This window comes from Scatophagus argus, chromosome 11, assembly GCF_020382885.2.
Source record: "Scatophagus argus isolate fScaArg1 chromosome 11, fScaArg1.pri, whole genome shotgun sequence".
Lineage (NCBI taxonomy): Eukaryota > Metazoa > Chordata > Actinopteri > Scatophagidae > Scatophagus > Scatophagus argus.
This window is the reverse complement of record NC_058503.1, coordinates 16,471,696-16,494,163: the sequence shown is the minus strand read 5'-3', so window position 1 is coordinate 16,494,163 and position 22,468 is coordinate 16,471,696. Positions and strand designations below refer to the sequence as shown.

The following is a 22,468-nucleotide window of genomic DNA, read 5'->3' as shown; positions in this document are numbered from 1 at the left end:
TATCGGTACCCGTGCTACACATAAAAAACAAAACGACACAAACTAATCAATAAATTAACATTTCACAGTGAAGTGTCGAGAGGGAAAAGCTGCTCTGTAGTTTATTTTCATTTCATGTATGTGTAGCATGTGGGACTGAAACTTACCTTACATTTCACTTTGCAAACCTGGGTTTTTAAATAATAGTAATGAGCGTAGATTTTTGAGTGAGTGAGTGTATTTTATTAAATCTAATTTTTCAACATCTGTCTAAGGTATTAACAAGCTCCAACTCAAAGATGCAACAACTTGGGTTCATTTGTACTACTTATGTTGTGCATATAACATTTTGTCAAACCCATCTGAAAGAAAAATGTAGTTTGTGGCTTGTCATGTAAAGGTGTGCACCTGTAATTGTTTAATTGCTCAGTTCTATTATCTGTAAACTGAATTTCCCCAACATGAAGGCCAACATGTCAGTAGTGAAAGAAGGACTCCTTCATGTATTTATCTAATGCCTTTAAAGAAATCAATATTAAACAGGCAATCAGCGTATAAAGTCTACTAGTGTAGAACATGAACTCGACCTCTTAAAAATCCTTCAAATGAAACAATTTAAGATCACTCTGGGGTGAAACTGCTCACAGCACAAGCTGATACGACTACAGTCTGTGATGAGAGGATGAGAGCTGTTGTTGCAAGACATTTAGACTGTTAAATCAGCAGCTATGATTGGTGACAATGCAGCATCTGTCTCTGTGTGCAGATGTCTCCACAACTGTAAAGTTAAACACAATAACAAACACAAGACATTTCAAAGAAAAAAAAAAAAAACTTTCACACTACCATCCGTTACTTGTAAAGCAACTTTATTTCTCTTTATCAGCAAATTATTTTGGTACAAGAAGCACCATTTCAGCCTTGTGATAATCTCAAGCTATAATCGATTGCCTTTGTAAAATCCATATCGGATGTATCACACGTCATTCAGCCACCGTCCGTCCGCAGGGCCAACACAGTGAGATGACGAGTCTATGTGGGCAAGTACGAAATCTACGCATACAAAGAAAAACCACTGGGGGAGCCCTACAGTAAAAAGTACACAGAGGCAGCATTTGGAGAAGGCTGGGGCACAGCTAGGTGCATTAAATTAACAAACTCACCTTTCAATTATTGTTAAGACTTGTTCAAAAAAAAAAAAAAAAGGGGTGGGGGGGATAATACCCAAGTGGAGCTCGTGAAGAGGGCCAGCACATTCAAACTGAGCACATGCAAGACAATAGAACAAAAATAGACATTTAAAAAAAGTAGTACATGTACAATTATACAGATAGAATTAACAAACGAGGAGAATTTGACAGAAGATGAGAGAAATGCAAGTGCATCAGAACAAAAGTACACTACTGTGTCCTCCAACATACGACACCATGTTCCCGTTTGTGACTACGTCATAGCAAAATAATCGCAGGCTACTGGAGGCCGACTTCGTACGATGAAGGGTCTTGATCAGTAGCTCCGCGATCAGTGTTTACTTCTCAGGTGCCTAATGACTATGGATTCAGTTTTAGCAGGAGGGTCTGCACTGCACAAGGAACACATCATTATCCAAAGTCTTCAACTATAGAGCCTAAACCAAGCTGCAAATCCCGATTCTAACATTTACAGAGCTAGAGCTGTCCGCAGTCTGTGATGACAAGCTTCTTTGTCGGCGTGCCTCCTTTTGTGCCCAGCTCTCCCATCTGTGACACCACATCCATGCCGTCCTGAACCCAGCCGAAAGCCACGTGCTTGAAGTCCAGGTGTTCGGCTTTCTTCAGCGTGATGAAGAACTGCGAGTTGTTGGTGTCGCGGCCGCTATTGGCCATAGACAGGATGCCCGGGCCCGTGTGCCGAACGTCGAAGTTCTCATCCTCAAACTTGCTGCCGTAGATGGACTTGCCTCCCGTGCCGTCACTTTTGGTGATGTCTCCACCCTAAAAGACCAATGAGGGACTTGTTACACAGACATCGGCTACTAACCATGTGAGATACAGTAATGATTTGTCAATCTGGTAAAATTTGAAAAAATAATATCGTACTGTATTAGCTAAAAGCATCATAAAGCTTATCAAGCTGTTGCACTGCTGCTGCTGCTGAGCAAATTCTGTCGTCATCTAATCTTGATCTCCTCACCTGACACACGAAGGACGATATCACCCTGTGGAAGATGGAGTCCCGAAGTCCGAAACCTTTCTCGCCGGTGCAGAGAGCCCTGAAGTTCTCCGCCGTCTTGGGGACAATGTGGGAGAAAAGCTCTATGGTGATAGTGCCCAGTGTGTCACCGTCGGCCGCCACTGTGAGGAACACCCGCGGGTTGGTGTCTCTGGAGTGCTCTTGAACTCTTGACATCTGTGGCGAGGAGACGCACGAGGCATCGCTTCCAGTTTGGCCCATGCGGCTCTGACAGCCGCAGAAAGTCTTTTTGAAGGATTCGGCTATCTCAGCGGTTTTGAACTTAGCCGCCAGTTGCTCCACGGCTCCTTCACCATCTGGAATAAAGACAGGAGCAAGACATTAGCAAGAGGACAGTAAAAAGCATCATCAGTACAAATGTTAGCACAAAGTAATTTGTTTTTTAGCATTACTGGTTACTGTCTGCCTTCCAAAACCTTCAGTTAAATCCGCAAGTCACCACAACACACACATGTGATGACACAGACGATGCAGAAACTGGCTGCATGTTAACACTACATGTGTACCTGAGTAGTCTGTGGCGGTCCAGATCAGTGCGTTTGCTGAAGCGTTCATGGGCTTGAGTTCCATCGACTCGGAGATCGTGTGGTTGGCACAAACCCTCAGGACTTGATCTCTCCTCATCAGGATTCGGTAAAAGTGTTTGGTTGGATGGAAAAGGATCTTGATGTCCCCGATGCCCCGCTCCTTCCACTGGCTGAGACTCCGGTCCCATCGGTACAGCTTTGCACGCTCCTTGAACAGGATTTCCTCATCCTCCTCTCCGGATTTTGTCTCCACCTGAGAGACACACAATTACATGAGGATGAGGGAGCAGTCCTGTACCCTCAGTCACCAAATTTCACTTTAAAATATCAGATCTCGGCATTTCAAAAAGGTACCTCTGGTAGTGACACTATTGGCTCAAAGTGAATGTCCACGTTATTAGGAGCTTCCTCTTCGTCACTACCCTCCTCATCAGCGTTGGTTTTTGGAGCTGAGCTTGCCGCCGTCCCGAAAACGGTTGCCCCAGCGTTTGCCCACGTGAAGTTGGAATCTTCACGAGAGAAAAACAATAAATATGCTGTGGTAACGCGCTGCTTACGATAAGAGGCCATCTTAAGAAAATGTCAAAACCAACCGTTAGATCCAAATGCAAATCCTTGTGTTTTTTGGGCCAAGTCAGCAAAGGAGAAGCCTCCGGAAGCACTGAAGCCAAAGCTGGAGGAGTCTGTGGTGGGAAGAACAAAAGTTAGTGAGCTACACTCAGGCAGGCAGGCTGAATGGGTCAACAAACTGTTAATCAGTGATGACATATATGTAACCAGGCACAAATATCAGAAACAAGGTCACCTGTCTAAGGTCAGTGTGCCTAACATCTCTAGCAGTAAACAGGATGTGGCGTTTACCTTGACTGGTTGTTGCAGCAGTAGGAGCTGCAGTCTCAGTGGTGGACTCTGGCTCTGGGCTCTTCTTAGTCGACAGATCAATGGGACAGCTGCTGCTCGGAGCTGCAATCTGAGTCTCTGTCGGCTGGTCTGAGGTCTGCTCCCCTTGTGCAGATGTGCTGCATGCAGTTTCGATGCTGTTAGTTGACGGGCTCGACGTTTGCTGCTCCGAGGGGACAGGAGGGCTGCTGGAGGCCTTTTCAGCTTGGTTTAAATGGGCATCCTGAAACAATTTAGGAATTTCATTACAACCACTCTGATACTCTCTAGATGTGACATTAACAGGAAAATAAACCTCCAAGTATGTCAACAAACTAAAAGTTAATCCATATGTAGTTACTGCTTTAGCCAAAGAACAACAACATAGGTCACTCTGAACTATCACAACAAGAATAAATTGACTTCATCCCTGCAAAGTCCATTATGTTCTCATTTTGGAAAATCTTAAAATGCATCAACTGCTTCCTTGATCATCATTATAAATGGATGCAGTTATGTTGACTTGTGTTGTGTCCATTACCAGGTCTTGCTGTGCCTTGCGGACTTCTGTCTCAAAGTCTTCTGGCTTGTCGTGGTCGGCGTCGCTGTCTGTGGTGCTCAAGCCGCAGAAGAAGGTGGGTGGAAGCTGGAGGCTTTTGGCCTTCTCCTCCTCCTCTGGTGTTGGCTTTTTCTCCCACACCACCTGGCAGTCTGGCTCTGAATGCAGTACATACAAATTTAGGACTGCTGTATGACAAAATCCATGTGCACGTGGAGGAAATCTTAATTTATCTATCACAGTATGTGAGAGACATAAAATGACAATACATACCGTCACCACATGCTGCAGCCTTTTTCTCAGGAGGATCCAGGTACAGTTTTCCATTCAAGGCTTTTACTGCTGACTCATAGTCCTCATCTTAAAATTCAAAACAAATTCAACACATAGTAAGTTGTTTATTTGGCAATGAAGAGAGATGATCCCACAGTTCTCACTTGACTCGGACTATAGGAATTCTGTGATTGAGGTATACGGATTTTTAGTCCTGTGATAGCAGCTTTACAGACATTAACACGTCAGGATGAGAGACCACAGCAACAAGACCTCCTAATGCAAATAATCTAGTTCTGTTGCTGTATTTGTTTGAATGAAACTTCTGTTTTATTTCCATATATTTATTGAATAGGGACATTTCCAGACGGTTATATGGAACATGTTTAAAACAGTGCAATGTTAAAAGCACTGCAGAGCTTTGCAACTAGTCTAAGGTGATTTGGTTTTATGAAATGAACTGATGGTTAATTTAAAAAAAAAAAGAAAAAAAAAAGGACAATAACATCTGTGGAAAATGACAAAAAAAACAAAAATAAAAATTTACTGCATCATCACAAAACGCACTGTTATAGTCTCATTTCTTATGTTTTCGGTCTCACCGTCAGTTGGATCGTCGCTGGTGTAGCCGGGTTCATTCTGGTAGCAGAAGAAGGTGAGAGGCAGCAGGAGTTTTCTGGCTAAAGCTGCCTGTTCAGCAGTCGGCTCCTTGACATATACAACCTCCACGTCAGAGTCCACATCTGATCCCGCACTGCCTCTTTCTGTCTGAGAAGAACCTATGACAGAAACGACAGAAGAGCAACGCACAGTCAGGCTGGACAGGAACCGCTAAGAAGAAAGGCAGCTTTATTCCCTTTATAAACACAGGTGTTAGTTCCACACACACACACACACAAAAACGTCATGCACAGCAAAAATGAATGGCATGCATTTGATTTACAAATGTGTGAGACAACATTTCCGTATGCATATCATGTCTCTGTGTTTTTTATTTTATTTGACATACTCCACCGCTTACTGTTGGGACACATAGACCTGTAGCATTAAATAGCATCAACACCTGAGCTTTAACTCTAATTAGCCATTGCTGAGGTGCACATCAGATGCCAAACTAGAAAGGGAATTGCATGTCATGCTGTTGCTACACATCCTGCTCTAAAAATGGCATGTGTGACGTTTGCACAGTCATTCCAGTCTGAGGGAAAGCTCTCTTAGGAATCCTCACGGCTCACCTTTCAAAAGATGTCAACTTTGACTGATGTGTCTCCTGTTGCTATACAAAACTCTAGTTTGATTCTGCCCATTAATGAAATGCCACTGTACCTGGGCATTAATCATTACCAAATTTAACTCCAGTTATCACATGACCACATTCCCATATTCCAGTTTTAGCATTCCAGCATAGGTGAATGTGGCTGAATCTTCCGATTGTCCGTCAGTCTAGATTCAAGGTGTCGAGGACACTTGCTTTGTTAGGGGAAAGAAATACAGTTTCAACCAGATTAAAAATGTGCACAGAAAATTCAATTTAAAACTTACATTTTAAAATCACAAATTTAAACAGATTTTAAGGAAGTGCTCTTTATTTGATTACTCTTGCATGATCTCTCCTGTGACACTCATAGAATATGGATCAAATTTTGCGCAGTTTTGGACCGCGACCTCCCCCTTTGTGAGAAATTCAATTCTCGAGACATAATGCAGTATTATTGTAATTATTAAAAAGCTTTGTACAATAAAAACTGCATCTCCAGACATGCAACACATTAGCTTGAATGCTTTTTTTTTTTTTTTCTCCACTCCGTGCATCCAGGTTATTACTTTGTAGTAGTAAGGGCCAGCCAGGTGACAGCTGAGAAGTGTTAACACACACTGCAGTGATTAGAGTACCTGGGGGTTCAAATTGGGTGGTTGATGTGCTGGTCCAAAAAGCCATTGGGTTATCTTTGAAAAGCCTAAAATCCAGCCCTAAAGGATGATGGGTTGTTGGGTGAAGAGAAACTAATTGTGAGGCTGGTATCATAATCAGAAAACAAGGCCAGAAGTCTTAAATGGAAAATGTGAAATACTGTATGAGTGTGTGCTGAATGAATTTTGTTCAAGCTCTGAGGGTATGCAAATACATGTGTACACTGTAGTTTCACTAAAGGCACAGATTACTGATATAATGAAAAAAGTGCATTAAGAAGGCAGGAAAATCAGTGATATTAATACAATTTCTATCCTACAAACTTTTGCGAAGGGTCTTCGGGGCTAGATCAACTTTGAAGATGGAGCAATGAGATGCAGATGAAACAAGACAATGAAGTAAAACTCAATTAAACAAAAACAGTGGTGATGCTCATTCAAAAGAAAAAAAAAATCTTACAATAAGATATTTGTTTACCTTTCTCGGGGATTTTGAATGCAGGTGCTACAGGCGAAGCCTTAGCAGGGTCTTTGGCTTTCGAACAGGATGGAGAATCCTCGGTCTCAGAGAGAGTCTTAGGGGACCCAAAAAACCTCTGAAGGCTGTCAGTGCCAAAGACAAACTTTGGGGGTGACACTACTGTCTTTGAGGGGTTGACTGGACTCTGAGAGCCGGCTGCACATGGATTGCTGTCAGAAGAAAGCTCTGTACGTTCCTTTGTGGTGTTTTCCAGAACAGCGATGGCTGCCTTTCCACATACAGTTGTACCACTGTGTGCAGATCCTGTCGTTCCACCGTCTTGAGTTGTGGTGACCCTAGACAACACTGGAGTCATCAATTCCTTTTTGTCTTGTGCAACCTTGGCCTCTTCGAAGACCTGTTTGAATGTGTTTGCAGTCTCCTGCAGCTTGAACCTCACAGCCAGCTGCTCAATATTACTCTCTCCTATTTCAGCAAAGTCCAAGGCACTCCAGACCCAGGCCTTCTCTGCACCCTTCATCGGTTCCAGCTTCATGGCTGATGTGATCCAGTGGTTGGCACAGATCTTAAGTACCTGGTCTCTCCTCATTATCAACCTCACTCGTTTAGTTTCGTAATTCTGCAAAATCTTGAGGTCTCCAATACCCCTTTCCTTCCACTGAGCCGCTTCTTTATCATAGCGATACAATTTGGCCCTGTGACTGAAGACCACCTGTTCATTCTCCTCTCCAGTAGAAATCTCCACCAGGTCAGGCAAGGGGACTACAGGTTCAAAGTACTGGCCATCTCTCTCTTCATCCTGGGTTACATCCTGCTCATCATCAGTACCCACTGAGGCTCTGCTCTGGTTAAGCTTAGCAGGAGACTTGGAGGGGCTGATGCCAGGTTGGAAGCTAAAGCTAAACCCACCAGTGGATTCTCCAAAGCGGAAAAGGTTCTTTCGCAGGGGGCTGCTGGCGATGGGAGAAGCATACACTGATGAGTCTGCAGTGTCATCTAAAGCCTCTTCTCTTAAGTCGTAGTTATCCCACTCCAAGGTGGGGCCGGTGGTTTCACCTTGAGGTTTTATTACTAAGCTGGAAATATTACTGGATGTTGTTACGTCTGCTTGGCTGTCGTCATCTTTGATCTTTGTTTTCTCATCTGTCAAAAAGAATTTCAGGTCTTTCAAACCGGACTTCATTTCCTCTGCTTTCTGAATGAGATGTGCTGTTCTGCCTGAGTCGACAAGTTTGTGGGGGGTTTGTAAGGGGATGTCCAGCAGAAGTCTTTGACACTCTTCAAACTTCTCTTTGAACTCTTCAGCAAGCTCTGGGGTTTTGAACTTAGCAGCCAACTGTTCAAGTTTAGCATCTCCGTCAGAGAAGTCATTGGCCATCCAAATCCATGCTTTGTCTGAGCCTGCCAGGGGCTTAAGATTCATGGTGGTGGTGATCCAGTGGTTGGCACACACCTTCAGGACTTGCTCTCTTCTCATCAGCACCCTTAGCCTGCCATTAGTGTTGTTCTTCAGGAATTTAAGGAGTCCTACGCCACGTTCTTTCCATTGACTGCTGCTCGAGTCAAATCTGAACAGTTTGACACGCTGAGAATAAAGAACCTGTTCATCCTCTTCCCCGGTAACCAGGTCCACCTTATCAGGCATCTGGACCACCGGTTCAAACTGAATATCATCATTTTCCTCTGTTTTATACATGCCGTCGTCCTCCAAGTCATTTGAGGCATCTGCCTTGGTCGGGGTTGCCTGTAATGATGAGAACAGCTGCTCACCGGCTCCAGAGAAACCTTTAAAATTGGGGTCTTTCTGGCCAAACTGGAAATCACCTCCAGAAGACTCTGCCAAGTCTGCAAAGCTGAATGTGTTGGTTTTACCAGCAATTAATGGATTTTGATCTTTCTCTGTTTGGTCCATTGAGGGTGCTGACACATTTTCTTTTTCCTTGTGTTTGTCAGCAATGCTTTTCAGAAAACTGGAGGCTGACCCTGCAGAAGGTGTCTGATTGTCAGTTGAGGGGGTTTCTTTTGCAGGGTCCTGAATGCCAAACTTGAAGCCACCTGCAGTAACGGGCATTGAGAAAGAGAAGGTTGAAGAACTTGTGGTACTGGATCCAGACTGAGGAGGTTCAAATTTGAAAGAAGCAGCTGAGCCTTTATCTTTGCTTTGACCAAACTGAAAAGTCCTGCCAGCTTCAAAAGGCATTGTAAATCCAGTTCCAGCAGGCTGACTTGATGAATTTTGGGTGCCAAAGGTAAAGCTGAACGTGGAGGAAGACGGAGCAGTGCTGGTTGTGCTTTTAGCATTTGGATTTGGTGTCTGACAGGCCACACACTTACTGGCAGAGGCATTATTTCTCACCAGACAAGTGTCACAGTCCCATTCTCCATCCTTTTTGGCAAACATGGCTTCTAAAGAGGGAAGCTCATGTGGGGCACGGCAGGAAACACACTCAGTAGCTGATGCATAATTTCTGACCAGACAGCTACTGCAGTCCCACATCCCATCCTTTTTTCCAAAGTCAGCCCCAAATCCTGACACTGCTGGCACATTTGATGCTATTGGAGCTCCCACTGTTGATTTAGCAGCAGGGTTGGGGGTTTGACAGGCAACACATTTGTCAGCAGAGGCTTCATTTCTCACTTCGCACACATCACAGTCCCACTGCCCAGGCTTCTTGCTAAACTGGGCACCAAACACAGAGCCAGCAGTAGTTATAGAGGGCTGCAAAGCAGGTGCATCTGCAGCTGCTGCTGTTTGTGCCGTTGCAGTTGTTTTAGGTGAGCCTTTAAGAGCTTTACAAGACACACAACTGTCCACAGAGGCCTCATTTCTTTTAGAACACGTGTTACAGTCCCACTGTCCTGGCTTCTGGCCAAACTGAGCCCCAAAGCCAGAACCAAATGCACTGGTTACTGTATCAGCAGGTTTTGAGGTGCTGGTGCCAAATGTAAAAGACGAGGTCATAGAGGCTCCAAAAGCACCAAATCCAGTAAATGTAGACCCAGAACTACTGGGTTTTGATGAATCAGTCCCAAATTTGAAAGTAAAGGGACTTGTCTTGGTTTCAGCAGCAGCGTGTATATCTGGCTTGGATGAAGCATTGGGATTTGGATTTTGACAAGCGAGACATCGCATATCTGTGGGTTTATTTCGCACGCAGCACACAGTGCAGTCCCATTCCCCTTCTTTAAGTGCAAACCGGGCTGCCAGTGATTCAGAAACATTTGTTGTTTCCTCTTTTTTCTCCTGCTGATCACGCTTTTCCGGTGATTTGAGGACAATTTTCTGGGCTTCCTCAAACTTTGCTTTGAACAGCGATGCCTCATCTACCGTTTTAAAGCGGATGGCCAACTGTTCAGGCTTAGGCTCTTCATCTGCATAATCAATGGCATTCCACACCCACGATTTGTCAGAGCCTGCGTTCGGTTTCAGTAGCATATCGGCAGTGATGTAGTGGTTTGCACAGATCTTAAGGACCTGTTCCCTTCTCATTAACAGGCGGACCTTTCCTTTAGTGCTGTGTTTGAGGATTTTAACATTGCCTATGCCCCGTTCCTTCCACTCTTTTGTCTCGGTGTCAAATCGATATAGCTTTGCCCTATTGCAAAATATTTCCTCCTCCTCCTCCTCCCCCGTTTTCACATCTACTTTATCAGGAAGGGGCACAATGGGTTCAAAGTGAGGCCCATCCTCATCTTCCTCAACATGAGTGCTGTCATTGTCACTCTCTGCTGCTCGTTCCTCCTCTGCTGCAGACTTGGCAACCCCAAACACTGGCTTGGTAACATCCCCAAATTTAAATGGCTGCTCAACCTTTCCAAACAGACTTCCAGTGCCTGTGCCCTGCGTGGAATCAACAAAGGAGAAGCCAGTAACATTTTTACTACCAAAGGTGAAGATGCCCGTTTGGCTGGGGGTCTGCTCCATGGCTGCAGGCTTCTCTGGAACAGTATCTGTTTTAGTGGGAATGTCTGATGTAAGAAGACCAAGCAGACTTTCACTGTGCTTGGCCTGGGAAGCAGAGAAAGTGAAATCGCCGTCGTTGGATTTAAAGTTGGAGTTGAATTTAAAAGCAGCTGAGGGTGTTGACTGGGCAACTGCTGCTGCTCCAAAACTAGGCACTTTAGGGACTTCAGCAGGTGCCTGCTGGCTGAAGGAGAGCTTCCCAAAGTCCATAGGCTTCCCCTCAATGCTCTTTGGTGGCTGAACGGGGACTACAGAGGGCTTGGTAAAGTAGCCAGGTTCAGGCAGGGGAGGATTAGTAGTTTGTTGGGTTACACTCTGGCCATAATATTCTTCACTATATGGGGAAAGAAGGCTTGTCGCTGGTGATTCAAACCGAAGGGGGGCACCAAAGACTGGTTCTTGAGGAGGATAAATGCAGGCTGGGGCTGTCTGCAATGGAGGTGTATGAGTGGGCTGCTGGTAGGCATACATATGCTGTTGCGGTGGCATACGGTTCATGCCATACATTGGACCCTTTGTAAAGAGAAGAAAAATAATGTGAATCAATATATTATGAACTTATTCGCTAACGTTAAAAGAAAGTGTTAAAACAGTGATAATTACCTTGGTGGGGGTTACATTTGCTGCTGTGCGCAGGAGGTACTGAGAGTTATAAGCTGGAGACTGGTTGTAGTACACAGAGGGACCCGTGGTGGCGACTTCATAAAAAGACAGAAATATATGAAGTGTTTGTTAGTCTTTGAATTATCTTTGTCAAATTCTTGCAGATAAAATTTGAAGTGCACTGACCTGTTAGGGGGGCCCCGTGGTAGGACTGGACTGGGGTGAAAGGCTCCTGCAGGCCCTCTGCCCCGTAGCTCTCTCCATACATTTTGTGATGAGGGGAGCCTGCGTTCCCTGATGAGTTGTGTCTCAGATCATGGACCTCATTCTGTAAAACAGAGAGCTTAATGTACTTCTTCACACACTTAAATCATATTTCAGTAAATCTAAACTGCTCCTAAATCCTTTACAGCTAAAAAAAACTTATTTGGACCTTGAGGGCTTCAACTTGCTGACACAGCATTTGGAGGAGACTTTTCTGGTCCTCAACCCAATGAGGTGGCGTCTTGGGAGAAATCTGAAAAAAAGGCAAAGAAATTATGAGAAGCCACGTTTTTTGTTGTGAATTTATATGTCTGTGATAAAGGTGAGGAAGCACTTTATATATGAATGACATAAAGAAATCTCAAATGGCCTTCTGAATCAGAACCAATAGCCAGAACCTACCATGTGCCTTTTAGAAGGAGAAACAATGCTTTTGTTAGGAGAGGGAGTGGAAAACTTTATGTGGGATATGGTGGCAGAGGTTTCTGTGGGATGAGCAGGACTGGAGTGGGCCGGTCCTCTTCGACCCTCCTCCTCCTTCTCCTCTTCATCCATCGCATCCCCGCTCTCCCCCAGCTGCTGATTCACATCATTCAGAAGGTCGACAACTTCCTCCATGGAAACTGGCAGCTGGGTGACAAATGTAATAAATGGTTATGCAGCTACAGTGTTGCTCACATTTCCCAACTCATTCTATGCACACGAGTTTTCAGTTTGCTTTGGAGGTACGACAAATGAAACTTACCTTCTCAATGTCATCTGCATTAGCATTGTAGATCTTTGACAAATACGTCCTGAACTTTCTCAAATAAGTGATGCACCTGTCTTGGGTCTCCTCTACACCATTGCTGGCCTCCTCTGATAACCTCTGGTAGATCTGTCAGGGAAAGACAGCACATCATAGAAAACAACCAGCGAAAGCATTTTCACATGTCAGAAGCACTAACATGCATATTAACAATGCAACAATCAGATATTACATGTTGGCTGGCTGATCAGGATGAAACTAAGGTTGAATGTCATTTGATCAACATTCTCTTCTCATTTTTGTTTTTTTTTTTTAGGGAGCTGTCACAGATTGCAGCTCAGAGGGTGTCTGTGCCAAGGCAGCAAACATCAACAGATGCAGTAACAAAAAAAAACTGCAGAACAGACATGAGTGCCTTTTGTGGTGAATACATTTGAATCTGCATATACCTTCCTTTGTATGTCTTGCATCACTTAACTCATAGAGCTCCCAAGATGATGGCAAACGCAGGCTTATACGGTCTAAACATCCACAATATTCATTAGATTTCCTAATATTCATTAATGCTTATTGGCAATGCACTATTAACGCTTTATAAAGAACTACATGCTGCAATGAATGGGAGGAGGGTTGCCTGATAATAGACCGAAGAACATGACTTACTTGTGCCAAATGCCAGGTGGATGACATGTTATTAATGGTTTCCAAGGTAGCGATGGCCTCCTCCGTCTTGCCCTCAATGTCAAGGAGAGTCGCATAGGCTATCTTGGCTTCCTCTTCAAATCCCCTAACAGAAGAAATCTGAGGAAGGAAACAGACACACAAAAATGTGATTTGTGAGCTAACATGGTACAGCTGGGATCTTTAAACACTTGCAGCACCATGTGCTGTGCTGGTCACAGCGTGAATCAAACTCCAAACCCTCCCCACCCACCAGCACTTACAATAAGTGCAAACCAGTAGTATTAACCTGAATATCTTTGGAGGGAAAGTGTCTGAAGAGGGGGTCAAGCGGTTCTGGTACACTGCGTCTGTTTTTGATCCTTTCCAGCAATGGAAGTACGACTTTCCAGTAGTGCACACTGCGGCCGATGTACTCCTTCTGGTCGTAGTACGAGTTCACTCCATCACCCTGGGTTATTAACACACAGAAACAGCTAAACATCAGACAATGCTGGGCAAACACACAATAACAATGTAAGACAAACGGTTCATGTACTTTTGACAGAAGTAATGTCATTCAGTTGTCACAAATTCTACCACAAGACAAATGTACAGTCAGAGAACCAGCACATGTGGCTGTTTGGACATCTCCATCACATTCAAGAGCAAGTGACAGAAAGGAACAGGTGGAAAGGCATGCGTCTCTGCAGGATCTGGCAAGGTGTTAAGTTATGTAAGGGCTTTTTTCTGGCTGTGCTGCCTGTCTGTGTGTGCACGACTGCCACCCACAACTGATCTGGTCCCCCTTCTAGCTGACCATCTCGGTAATGTTTTAAATGAAGGAAGCTGATAATATTAATACATTCAAATTCAGGTTCATGCATCACATTCCACATCCATTTCAACACCTTGTCCTTTGTTTTGTGCTATGACAGTAATATTATGCTTTTATCCTTTTGTACCTAATAATGAATTAATACTAGGACCTTTAAAGCACTGCGCAGTAGCGCTGATGCGTACCTGTGCATACTGCATCAACATAAGAACGTGTGTATTAAACCTTGTTGCGTTAGCTGTCATTCACAATTTTAGTTAGTGTTTAGTTACGGTAATTACTTTGAGTCAATTTCAGCTTGGTATACTATACCAATACAGTCAACTATGCATATCAGAATTAAAAATCTCCTACAATCCCATCTGCTTGTCAAGCAACGTGACCTGAGTTCTAGATCGCAAGACTGACAACACTTTCTTTGGGCTGGGCTTGTGGAAACAGTGTGTATGCATGTGTGTGTGTGTGTGTGTGTGTGTGTATACCACTTGGCTGAGACACTGAGCCCAGTGGATGGTCAGCGCTGGTTGGAGGCCATTTTTCTCTCCAGCCCTCAGGGTGTTCAGTCCATGCTGCACAATCATCCGCAGTTTGGCTGACATACCAGGACTACAAAGAGACATACAACAAAAACAGTGAATAATGGGCCATATAAAATATTTACACCAAAATGAGCAAATGTTTTGGCCTGTACACTTCACTGCAGCAGAGAAGCACACACCCAACTCCTCTTGTGAAATATAGTGTTTGTGCCCGCACCTGCATTGTCTTAACACTGTCACAAAAATGTTCACTGTTTAACCCTGCTGTCAACATGGTTTACAACTGCAGAAGAGTTAGTTCCTGCTTTCTGTTATTTTCATTAAGTTTCAAAGTGGTGACAAGTAACCGGCACATAGACAGCAGAGTCTTTTGGGAAAATGTAGAGGCAAAAGTAGGTGTATCCTTCAAAAACTTTGAATAGTCTTCATGAGAGACATAACCTGACAACAAACAGCCGTACTAATAAAACACAGTCTTGTGTGCGTTGTCTCAACAGGTGAAAATCTATTATCAAGTTAGAAATGGCAGAGATAACCTCTCGAGTCTCATCTAATTCAAGGGCTGAAGTTGTCTAAAACAACAAAGGTAACAAATCCTATCCATTACATCAGGTGTGTACAAAACTCACACTCCCTGGCTGATCATTTTAACAAGATATTTTTTGGCAGATTTATTGTCTTTATTGTCCACTTGTGTTTTAACCCTAGTTTTACTCACGCTGCTTGCTTGTGAATGAGGCTGTAGATGGCGTCCCACCACTCTCGCTGCCTGTCAGTGGTCAAGAGACGCAGGAGGGGCAGAGGGAGGCAGTGAGGCTCGTAGAGCTGCTGTTGTTGCTGCTGGTTTGCTCCCCTGCTGATCTTCGCCGTCTCCTGAAGCTGACAGTGGCTGCAGAATACTACACCATATAAAAACACCTGCATGGAGTAAAGCAGGCAAGAGACAGAGAATTTTACATTTTGAATGCAGAGATGCAAAATTTCAGAACTGAATGGCAAAAGTGTCATTTATTGGTATATTACTAGTGAAGTCATGAGCATGTGTAGCATTAGCCTATCAAATATCAAACAGTTTCAAACTTTATTATCATTATCACGTTTCATCTACCAAATCTTTCTTTCTTACTTGACCAACTTTGTTTATTACATACTGTGTAAATTATTATGTATTTTAAAATCACAAATACATTTTGCTGTTATTTCACACATTCAAATGTGTCATTAAATCTTTCAGATATTTTTTATAACACTTGGTACATGCTGACCATCTGAGACGAGGTGAAAAACTATCTGTGAACTTCTCTTGCAAAGCCTCTTTGTGTTATGCAGACCCACCAAACCACATGATTCACACATGATTCCACCTACCTCCAGGTCCAGCAGGCAGATGGACTCTGGTGCGTTGGTGTCCAGTTTGGACGTTTCCAGAGTAAGCCGAGGAAAGAGCTGCTGCAGCCAGTCCCGCAGGGCTGGTCTTTGGGCCTGAAGGGCCCACTGAAGGCCCAGCCAGCTTAGATGCTGCAAGTCACCACCATGCAGCAGGATGGAGCCTACGCAGGTGGGAACAAAGTTATTTCTTTGTGCTTATAATGTCACTCAAGTTGTTATTTGCAAATGCAGAGTAATATTCTTTCTACAGCGGTGTTTCATAAAGTGGTGAACTTTGCACCGTCCTTGGTTGAGAATGTCTTTGCCTTTTGAAGATGCACCTTCCACAGCAATCATGATACTATCACCAGCCTATATTTACAAAAAATAAAGAGGTTTTCAGGCAGAAAAACTAATGAGGAAGAATACTAGTTTCGTACCAGCATCCCATTTGGCCAGTTGACAGAGCTCTGGAGTCATGGTGTTAACAGAACGAATGTCATCATTGGCGATAAAGGAAGATCCAGCAGAGGCCTGTGGTCCAAACAGGAGTTCAAACAGGGAGTCCTGACCGTGACGGTTCCCAAATGCCTCCACCACCTACACACAGAGGACATAAAATCACTATGCTGGTTCTTAAAAATCTAAAAAAATAAAGCACTATCAATTTATCACATTTCCCTCCGGTGACATAAAGCACTTAATTCCAGGTTTAAAAGACAAGCTTCAACCAGACTGAATCAGTACACATGGACAGACCTCTCTGATCAAGGTGGATGAATCGCTGCTCAGATTTAGCAGCATGTGGCCGGCCTGACTCTGTCTGTCGTTGGCGAGCAGCTCCAGGAGCTGTGGGGCTGACTGGTCTCTTTTGGTCACTTTAGCCTTTGGTCTGGGGACCTGGTGGAAGGACAAACAAAACAAACTGCATTCAAAAGCAGTCTGTATTCAAAAATTCCTGGCGGTGGCTCCCAAATAAGTCTGAAGCAAACTAAAGGATAAATAAATACTACATTACTTGTCGTGTGAGGTGGGTGTCAAGACTTTTGAAAACAGAAAAGATCAGCTTTCTTTTTCCTGCTTCTGAAGAAGACTTATTCACTTATTAAGATGAGAAACGGCTTAAATGAAACAAAGTTGTTGCCAGTGTGGACTTTTTTTTTTTTTTACAGTTTCAGAGGAAGACAACACAAGTGCAATTTGCTATATAAGTTCTGCAACAATTCAGAGAGAAAAATCTACAAGTTTTAAGAGAACAAAAGCTATTAGAGATATGGAATAAATCACCCATCACTGCTCGTTACATCTTAACCTTTCATAGACTCAAGTGTGCAGAAACTAATACAAGGATGCGCAAAAATAGATCATCAATCATCAGTTATCAGTATAGAATGAAAACAATAAATACTGTGTCTCTATCACATCAGCATAATTTAAATGTGTGTGTCAGTACCTGGTATGCCAGCAGGTAGCATAGGGCAGCCAGGTCAATGACAGCCCTCCAGGTGTGCTGGCGATCCTGAGCCAGCTTCAACAGCAGTGTGGCAGCATGCAGGTAAAGGTGACCTCTCATCTCCACAAACATCTCAAAAAGATCGTCTGCGTGGCGGCCAGCAACACCACTCAGCACCTGCATCGCTTCATCAAAACTATCCATCGCGCACACATGGAGACACACACGCACAGACATACAAACAGACACACGCAATTTAATATAGGGTGCAATTTTTTGCAGTTGTGAATCTGTTTTAGAAAAATAAATGGAAAGAAACAGTCACCTGGAAAAACATTTAAATTATAATGTTTGGCCTTTGTAAAATCAACAGCACCGAGTTAGTCTTCTTGACTTGTACAAAAGTAACTAGGATGGCTCTAATATTTCTTTTAAGGCACCTCTGCAATCCCAAAACCTCCTGTTTGACTCACACATGAAAGTCTCTGCATGTAGTGTGCAATTCATGCGCTACTGATTTTAAATGGCAGGTTTGTGCATTATTTCGGACACAGTCAGTGGCTAATGGATAATATTACATAAGAATCAATGAAGCATCAATGCCTCACTTTTTGTCATCATGGTGGGTTCGATTCTCCATGAATGAGTGCAGCTTTGGCTGGAGGCGTACTCTGCAGCTGCAGCTACTGCAGGGTACTTGGTTTTCAGGCTACCAAACACAGTACACTCATCAGTTTTTAGTGCATTTACTGTATTTTGTGTCTGACCAGATGTTTCCACAGGTTTGACATAAAACTGTTAAAAGACTGTTACTCTCTGACCCAAATACAGTTTCAGGTGTGGCACAGACTAATTCAGAGCATATCAGTACCTGGTAGTACTGACACAATTCAACTGGTACCTTTAAAAATACCAAGTTTGATAGCCAACCCTAACTGTGACCAGGATGCATAAATACATAAAGAAGGTGAGCCTTGTGGGAAATTACTCCAAAATCGAAAAAGTAGATTAGATTTGATTTCATGGACACAGCTTGTCTATAGAACACTCATACAAACACCAAAGGAGCTTAATGTGACCTACCCTCTGAGGGCATCGAGGCTGGGCTGCACGCTGCTTTCAGACAGCGTGATTCTCAGCAGGCTGCAGTGGGCCAATAGCAGCTCCCTCTGGAGACGCCGACACATCTTCTCATTACTAGAGATGCTGGGCTGAGCTAGATACTCCTGCAACAAAGGCCATCCATTTTTGGGCACATGGTTAGATTTAAATATATGAAATACAACAGAATGTCACAGACACATTCCAAAATACAGTCCAATCTGGTCAAATACGCATTACTGTGCTCCCATGCTGACCTGCAGTGTGTGCAACACCACTGTGTACCAGTCCAGACTGTGGCTCAGTAACCCCCTTTTCTCAGCAGCCAGGCAATGCTTAACTGCTTCATCCAGCCGTCCATCCTGACAGAACAGCTGAACCAACTTCACGTTCACATGAGGGTCAGCTGGCCTCGCTGCCAGCTCGGCCTGCAGCAGGTCGAACAGTCGGTTCCAACCTTGCTGACCCTGACGACTCAACAAACGCTCCTGCATAGTGCAATACAGATAAACCAAAGAGTCAGTGCATCACCCTTTACTCATTTAATTACTACACACCTGCTTCCTCCCTCCTTTGTGAGAGTTAGAAAATTAAATTGAATTCAATAACAATAGAGTGAAGGACTTTGTAGAGTGGCAGCTGCTGGTTGAGCACAAGATATGGGTGGCATTAGTTGACTTCAGGAAAAAACTGATGATAATGGGGGTCTTACTGGAGGTTCAGAGGAAAATGGGCCTCACCTTCAGGTTGAAGACTGCAGGGTTTCCTGGAAGCAGCTTGGCAGCTTTCTCCACCCAAAACTCTGCTCTGCTGTCACATTCCTCCTTACTGACCAGTAACTCAGCCACCTTCAGGACCAGGTCCCTCTGGGCTGGGTTCAAGTCCACTGATCGCTACATTCACAGACAGAGTTGCAGACATATGAGCATCACTTTTTTAGAAAAGCTTGCAGGTACGTAACCTATCGAAAGGGCAGGACTGTTCCAAGAAAAACATCCAAAACATACAAGAAATGGGAAGGATCAGCAGAACAGCCACTTTATACCTCAGTGAAAGGAAGTCTAATGTGGACTCTGAGAGTCTAAGGCAAGAGGGTTGTTTGTGCACACTGTGCAGACTGGGCTAAATAAAACCCACTTGATTTCAAAGTTATTTTGTCAAGCTTTACTTATCACCTCCACTTCTTCTCACAATGATTTATTTATTCATATTATATTTTAATGCAGAATCTGGAGCTACTTTTATTTAAGGAGGGTATGCATGAATGAATGAATGTATATTAGGAAAACACAGATTCTAAACATGAGTGCAGTGATAATTAAACAGATAAAATGTTTAGCTAAATGTTACGCATAAATATCTAATAAATAAATACCACTGAGCTACAACATCTCAAACAAAATTCCAGTGTTCACATGTCACATAACTGACACCAAAGATGGTAGAGAAAACATTTAAAAATGTATGTCAAAGTGTCCTTGGGCAAGATACCGCACACCAAATTGCTTCCAATGACTGCTGCATTGGTGTGTGAGTGTAGGTGCGAATGAGCGTCAGTCTATCAGTGTACAAATGAATGTGTGTGATGATGATGGGCGATTGTGGCTTATGTTGTATAGTACTTTGAGCTGTTGGTTTAAAATGAAACAAAGTGTACAGCCTGGTGGTAGATGCTGCTGTGCAAGGTGCCACCTGCTCAGCAGGAGCAATAACCATTTACATGAACGCACATGATGATGGAAGAGCCACAGGGAGTAATTCGGGGTTCAGTACCTTTCTGAACGCTTGTCATTCACCCACACAAAATATCAACCACAGACTGCTCTGGCAATCGAGAGCAATTTTATTTTCATTGTGCTGATCAAGAGGCACACCATGCCACACACTCTTTCATGGAGATAGGTTTCGTTTTGCACTTTTGTTCCCAGGGACATATTCTTCCTACCTTGTAACATCCTACCGCCTTGTTGATCTCTCCCTCTCTCTCGTAGAGCTGTCCAAGAAATTTGTGTGCTTTGGGATCCCTCTCCTGGACTTTGAGATACTCTGATACATGTCTAAGTAGAGCATGAAAAATGTAATATTGCCATTAATGTAATAGAGACCTCTTGAGAAACAATAACAGAGCTGCTCAACAACGGGGAAGATCATGTGCTTACCTTTTTGCAAGTTCATATTCCTTTGCTTCAAAGTACAGTTTAGCAAATAAAAACCCTTTGATTGGCTTCTGTAGAAAGAAAAGATGAAAATGAAGATGAATATTTGTGAACCAATAACATTTTGCACAGTTTTGATCTAATTTCATTTTGCTTGTTGCGTAAGCAAGGAGGCACAAGTACAACATCTTTATCAGCTAAAAACTGATTTGGATGATGTCGTATTGGGAGGTATTATACAGGACATCACCTCTCAGTTCTGATATGGTAAAAGTGAACAACATAACTGCCAACATGGTGATTATTTCCAATAATAATTTACTGCTGGCCTTTCTTGCTCGCCAGACTGGGGCTTGTTTCGCTGATGTGTGCCTGTTGAAGTTTAATCCCAATGTGGTAATTTGTTCTGACTCTGTGGCGCCAGGAACTGAAAATAATTTACATTTTGCCCATTAAGATAATAACAATCTAATCAATGCATATAAGAAACTGGAGCATAACTTCATATAAATTATTTTTTTTCTATGTTTGATTTGGAGTGGTTGTGAGTTTATTGGTAACAACGTAGAATCTTGCTGCTCTTGCTTTTTTTGCGAGCTTGTGACTTTATTATATCACTCTTTACCTTTTTGCAGTTTGGTAGCCTCGTTTCCCTAAGTTCAATAAACTAAACTAAACTCCGTATTTACGATATTGTTGCTCTTTTTCAGTTACTTTAACGTAAATAGTTCTGCATTTAGATCAACTTTAACGTTGTACCAGTCCAGTAACGTTTGTTTACAGATAATTTAATTGGCTATCAAGCTAAAATGCTAAGGACGAGATTTGGCGTGGTGCTTATACCTGCGGTTATGGCATAACACTATTCCGGCTAAAAGCGGGGTTAAGTTAGGTTATGCTGTTTCATGTGTCTAAAAACTAGTATTAGTCGTAGTAGGAGTAGCTAGGTAACGGCTAACCAGCATAGCTAATCGGCTAGCGCTGCCGTAACAACCCCATGCCGCGCATTTTCTGAGCATAAAGGGGAGGAAACGACGAGGCGTCATCATGCCGGTTAGCTAGCGATGGCGCTACATGCCTGGGATGGTTAACATGAGTTACGCAAAACATACAATTAAACAATACCGACTGAACGGTATCTTGGGACAATAAAAACTACAGCTACGTCTCATTCGACCATGGTGTTCAGGCTGTCTCCTCGTACCGGCTGGCTTACACATGCTGTCCTGACATGATGGCAGCGTGCTAACATTAGCCGCCGGGTCAACTTACCTCTTTGAGTGAGGGAGAGGAACTCTGAACTGAGGAAACGTAACGGTCCACTTCAGCCTTACTCCGCCGCATGGCTTTCAGACACAAATACTTATAAAACGACTGACTATGGAGCGCAGAATACTAGGACCTCACAAAATATAAAAACTGACATTAATGTCGATTCCACTGTCGCTTCCAAATGTTAACTCCCCATGGTGCTATTGCGCAGTCTCATTACTGTCAAATTGCAGAGGATCACGTTCGTTCTTGAATCAACCAATGAGAAACGAGTCTTCAGTTTGACGCACACTGACGCACTTTATTTTGAAGGATTGGTGGGCTGTTTGCATGAATGTCTTTTTTAGAGCTATTTTGTTCTACATTACAGCCGCAGCTGGCTGGGTTTAACCCTCTGGAGCAATGGTGTGAATCAGACAGTCTGCAGTGCTACCAATATAATTATTCTGTATAACTTCATCCTAACATAATTATTTTGTTATATTTTTCAAGACCACCTTCAAATTAACTGACAAGAAGATCGAAAGGATCTTCTACTTAAGGTGGATTGTGTTTATTTAACCACAGTAATCACAGAAACCAACAATGTTTCCAATTAATGTCGAGCTGGAGGCAACTTATTTTGAATTAAGTAAATCTGTCATACCTTTGAGTGTAATTA

General features: G+C 43.3%; 1 protein-coding gene across 2 annotated transcripts; it reads right to left on the bottom strand.

The window, feature by feature from the left end:
* Window positions 1-831: 831 nt before the first annotated feature.
* On the bottom strand, window positions 832-22,040 carry ranbp2 (RAN binding protein 2). Of its 2 annotated transcripts, XM_046403230.1 has the most exons (30): window positions 21,808-22,040; window positions 20,539-20,606; window positions 20,325-20,436; window positions 19,120-19,272; window positions 18,637-18,867; window positions 18,362-18,504; window positions 17,279-17,474; window positions 16,585-16,725; window positions 16,266-16,425; window positions 15,826-16,007; window positions 15,176-15,375; window positions 14,401-14,524; window positions 13,391-13,552; window positions 13,084-13,221; window positions 12,418-12,549; window positions 12,075-12,302; window positions 11,842-11,925; window positions 11,595-11,736; window positions 11,409-11,503; window positions 6,839-11,318; window positions 6,343-6,420; window positions 5,052-5,228; window positions 4,450-4,536; window positions 4,159-4,334; window positions 3,600-3,861; window positions 3,332-3,421; window positions 3,093-3,247; window positions 2,718-2,991; window positions 2,152-2,507; window positions 832-1,952 (listed from the first exon to the last, which is right to left on the bottom strand). In XM_046403230.1, exons 1-30 carry the CDS (start codon window positions 21,877-21,879, stop codon window positions 1,647-1,649), a joined length of 9,204 nt encoding a protein of 3,067 aa, XP_046259186.1. In that variant the 5' UTR covers window positions 21,880-22,040; the 3' UTR covers window positions 832-1,646. The 2 variants fall into 2 exon arrangements, with proteins under 2 accessions (XP_046259186.1, XP_046259185.1); XM_046403229.1 differs by lacking the exon at window positions 6,343-6,420 and having other exon boundaries at window positions 21,808-22,039.
* Window positions 22,041-22,468: the final 428 nt, after the last annotated feature.

What these genes read in the sequence shown, in the direction of transcription:
- ranbp2 (XM_046403230.1), bottom strand. Translation starts at nt 21,879, where the DNA reads ATGCGGCGGAGTAAGGCTGAAGTGGACCGTTACGTTTCCTCAGTTCAG. An exon ending in CCACGGGGCCCCCCTAACAG is followed by an intron (nt 11,504 to 11,594) that starts GTCAGTGCACTT and finishes CTTTTTATGAAG; the next exon opens with TCGCCACCACGGGTCCCTCT. An exon ending in ATTTGCATTTGGATCTAACG is followed by an intron (nt 3,248 to 3,331) that starts GTTGGTTTTGAC and finishes TCTCTCGTGAAG; the next exon opens with ATTCCAACTTCACGTGGGCA.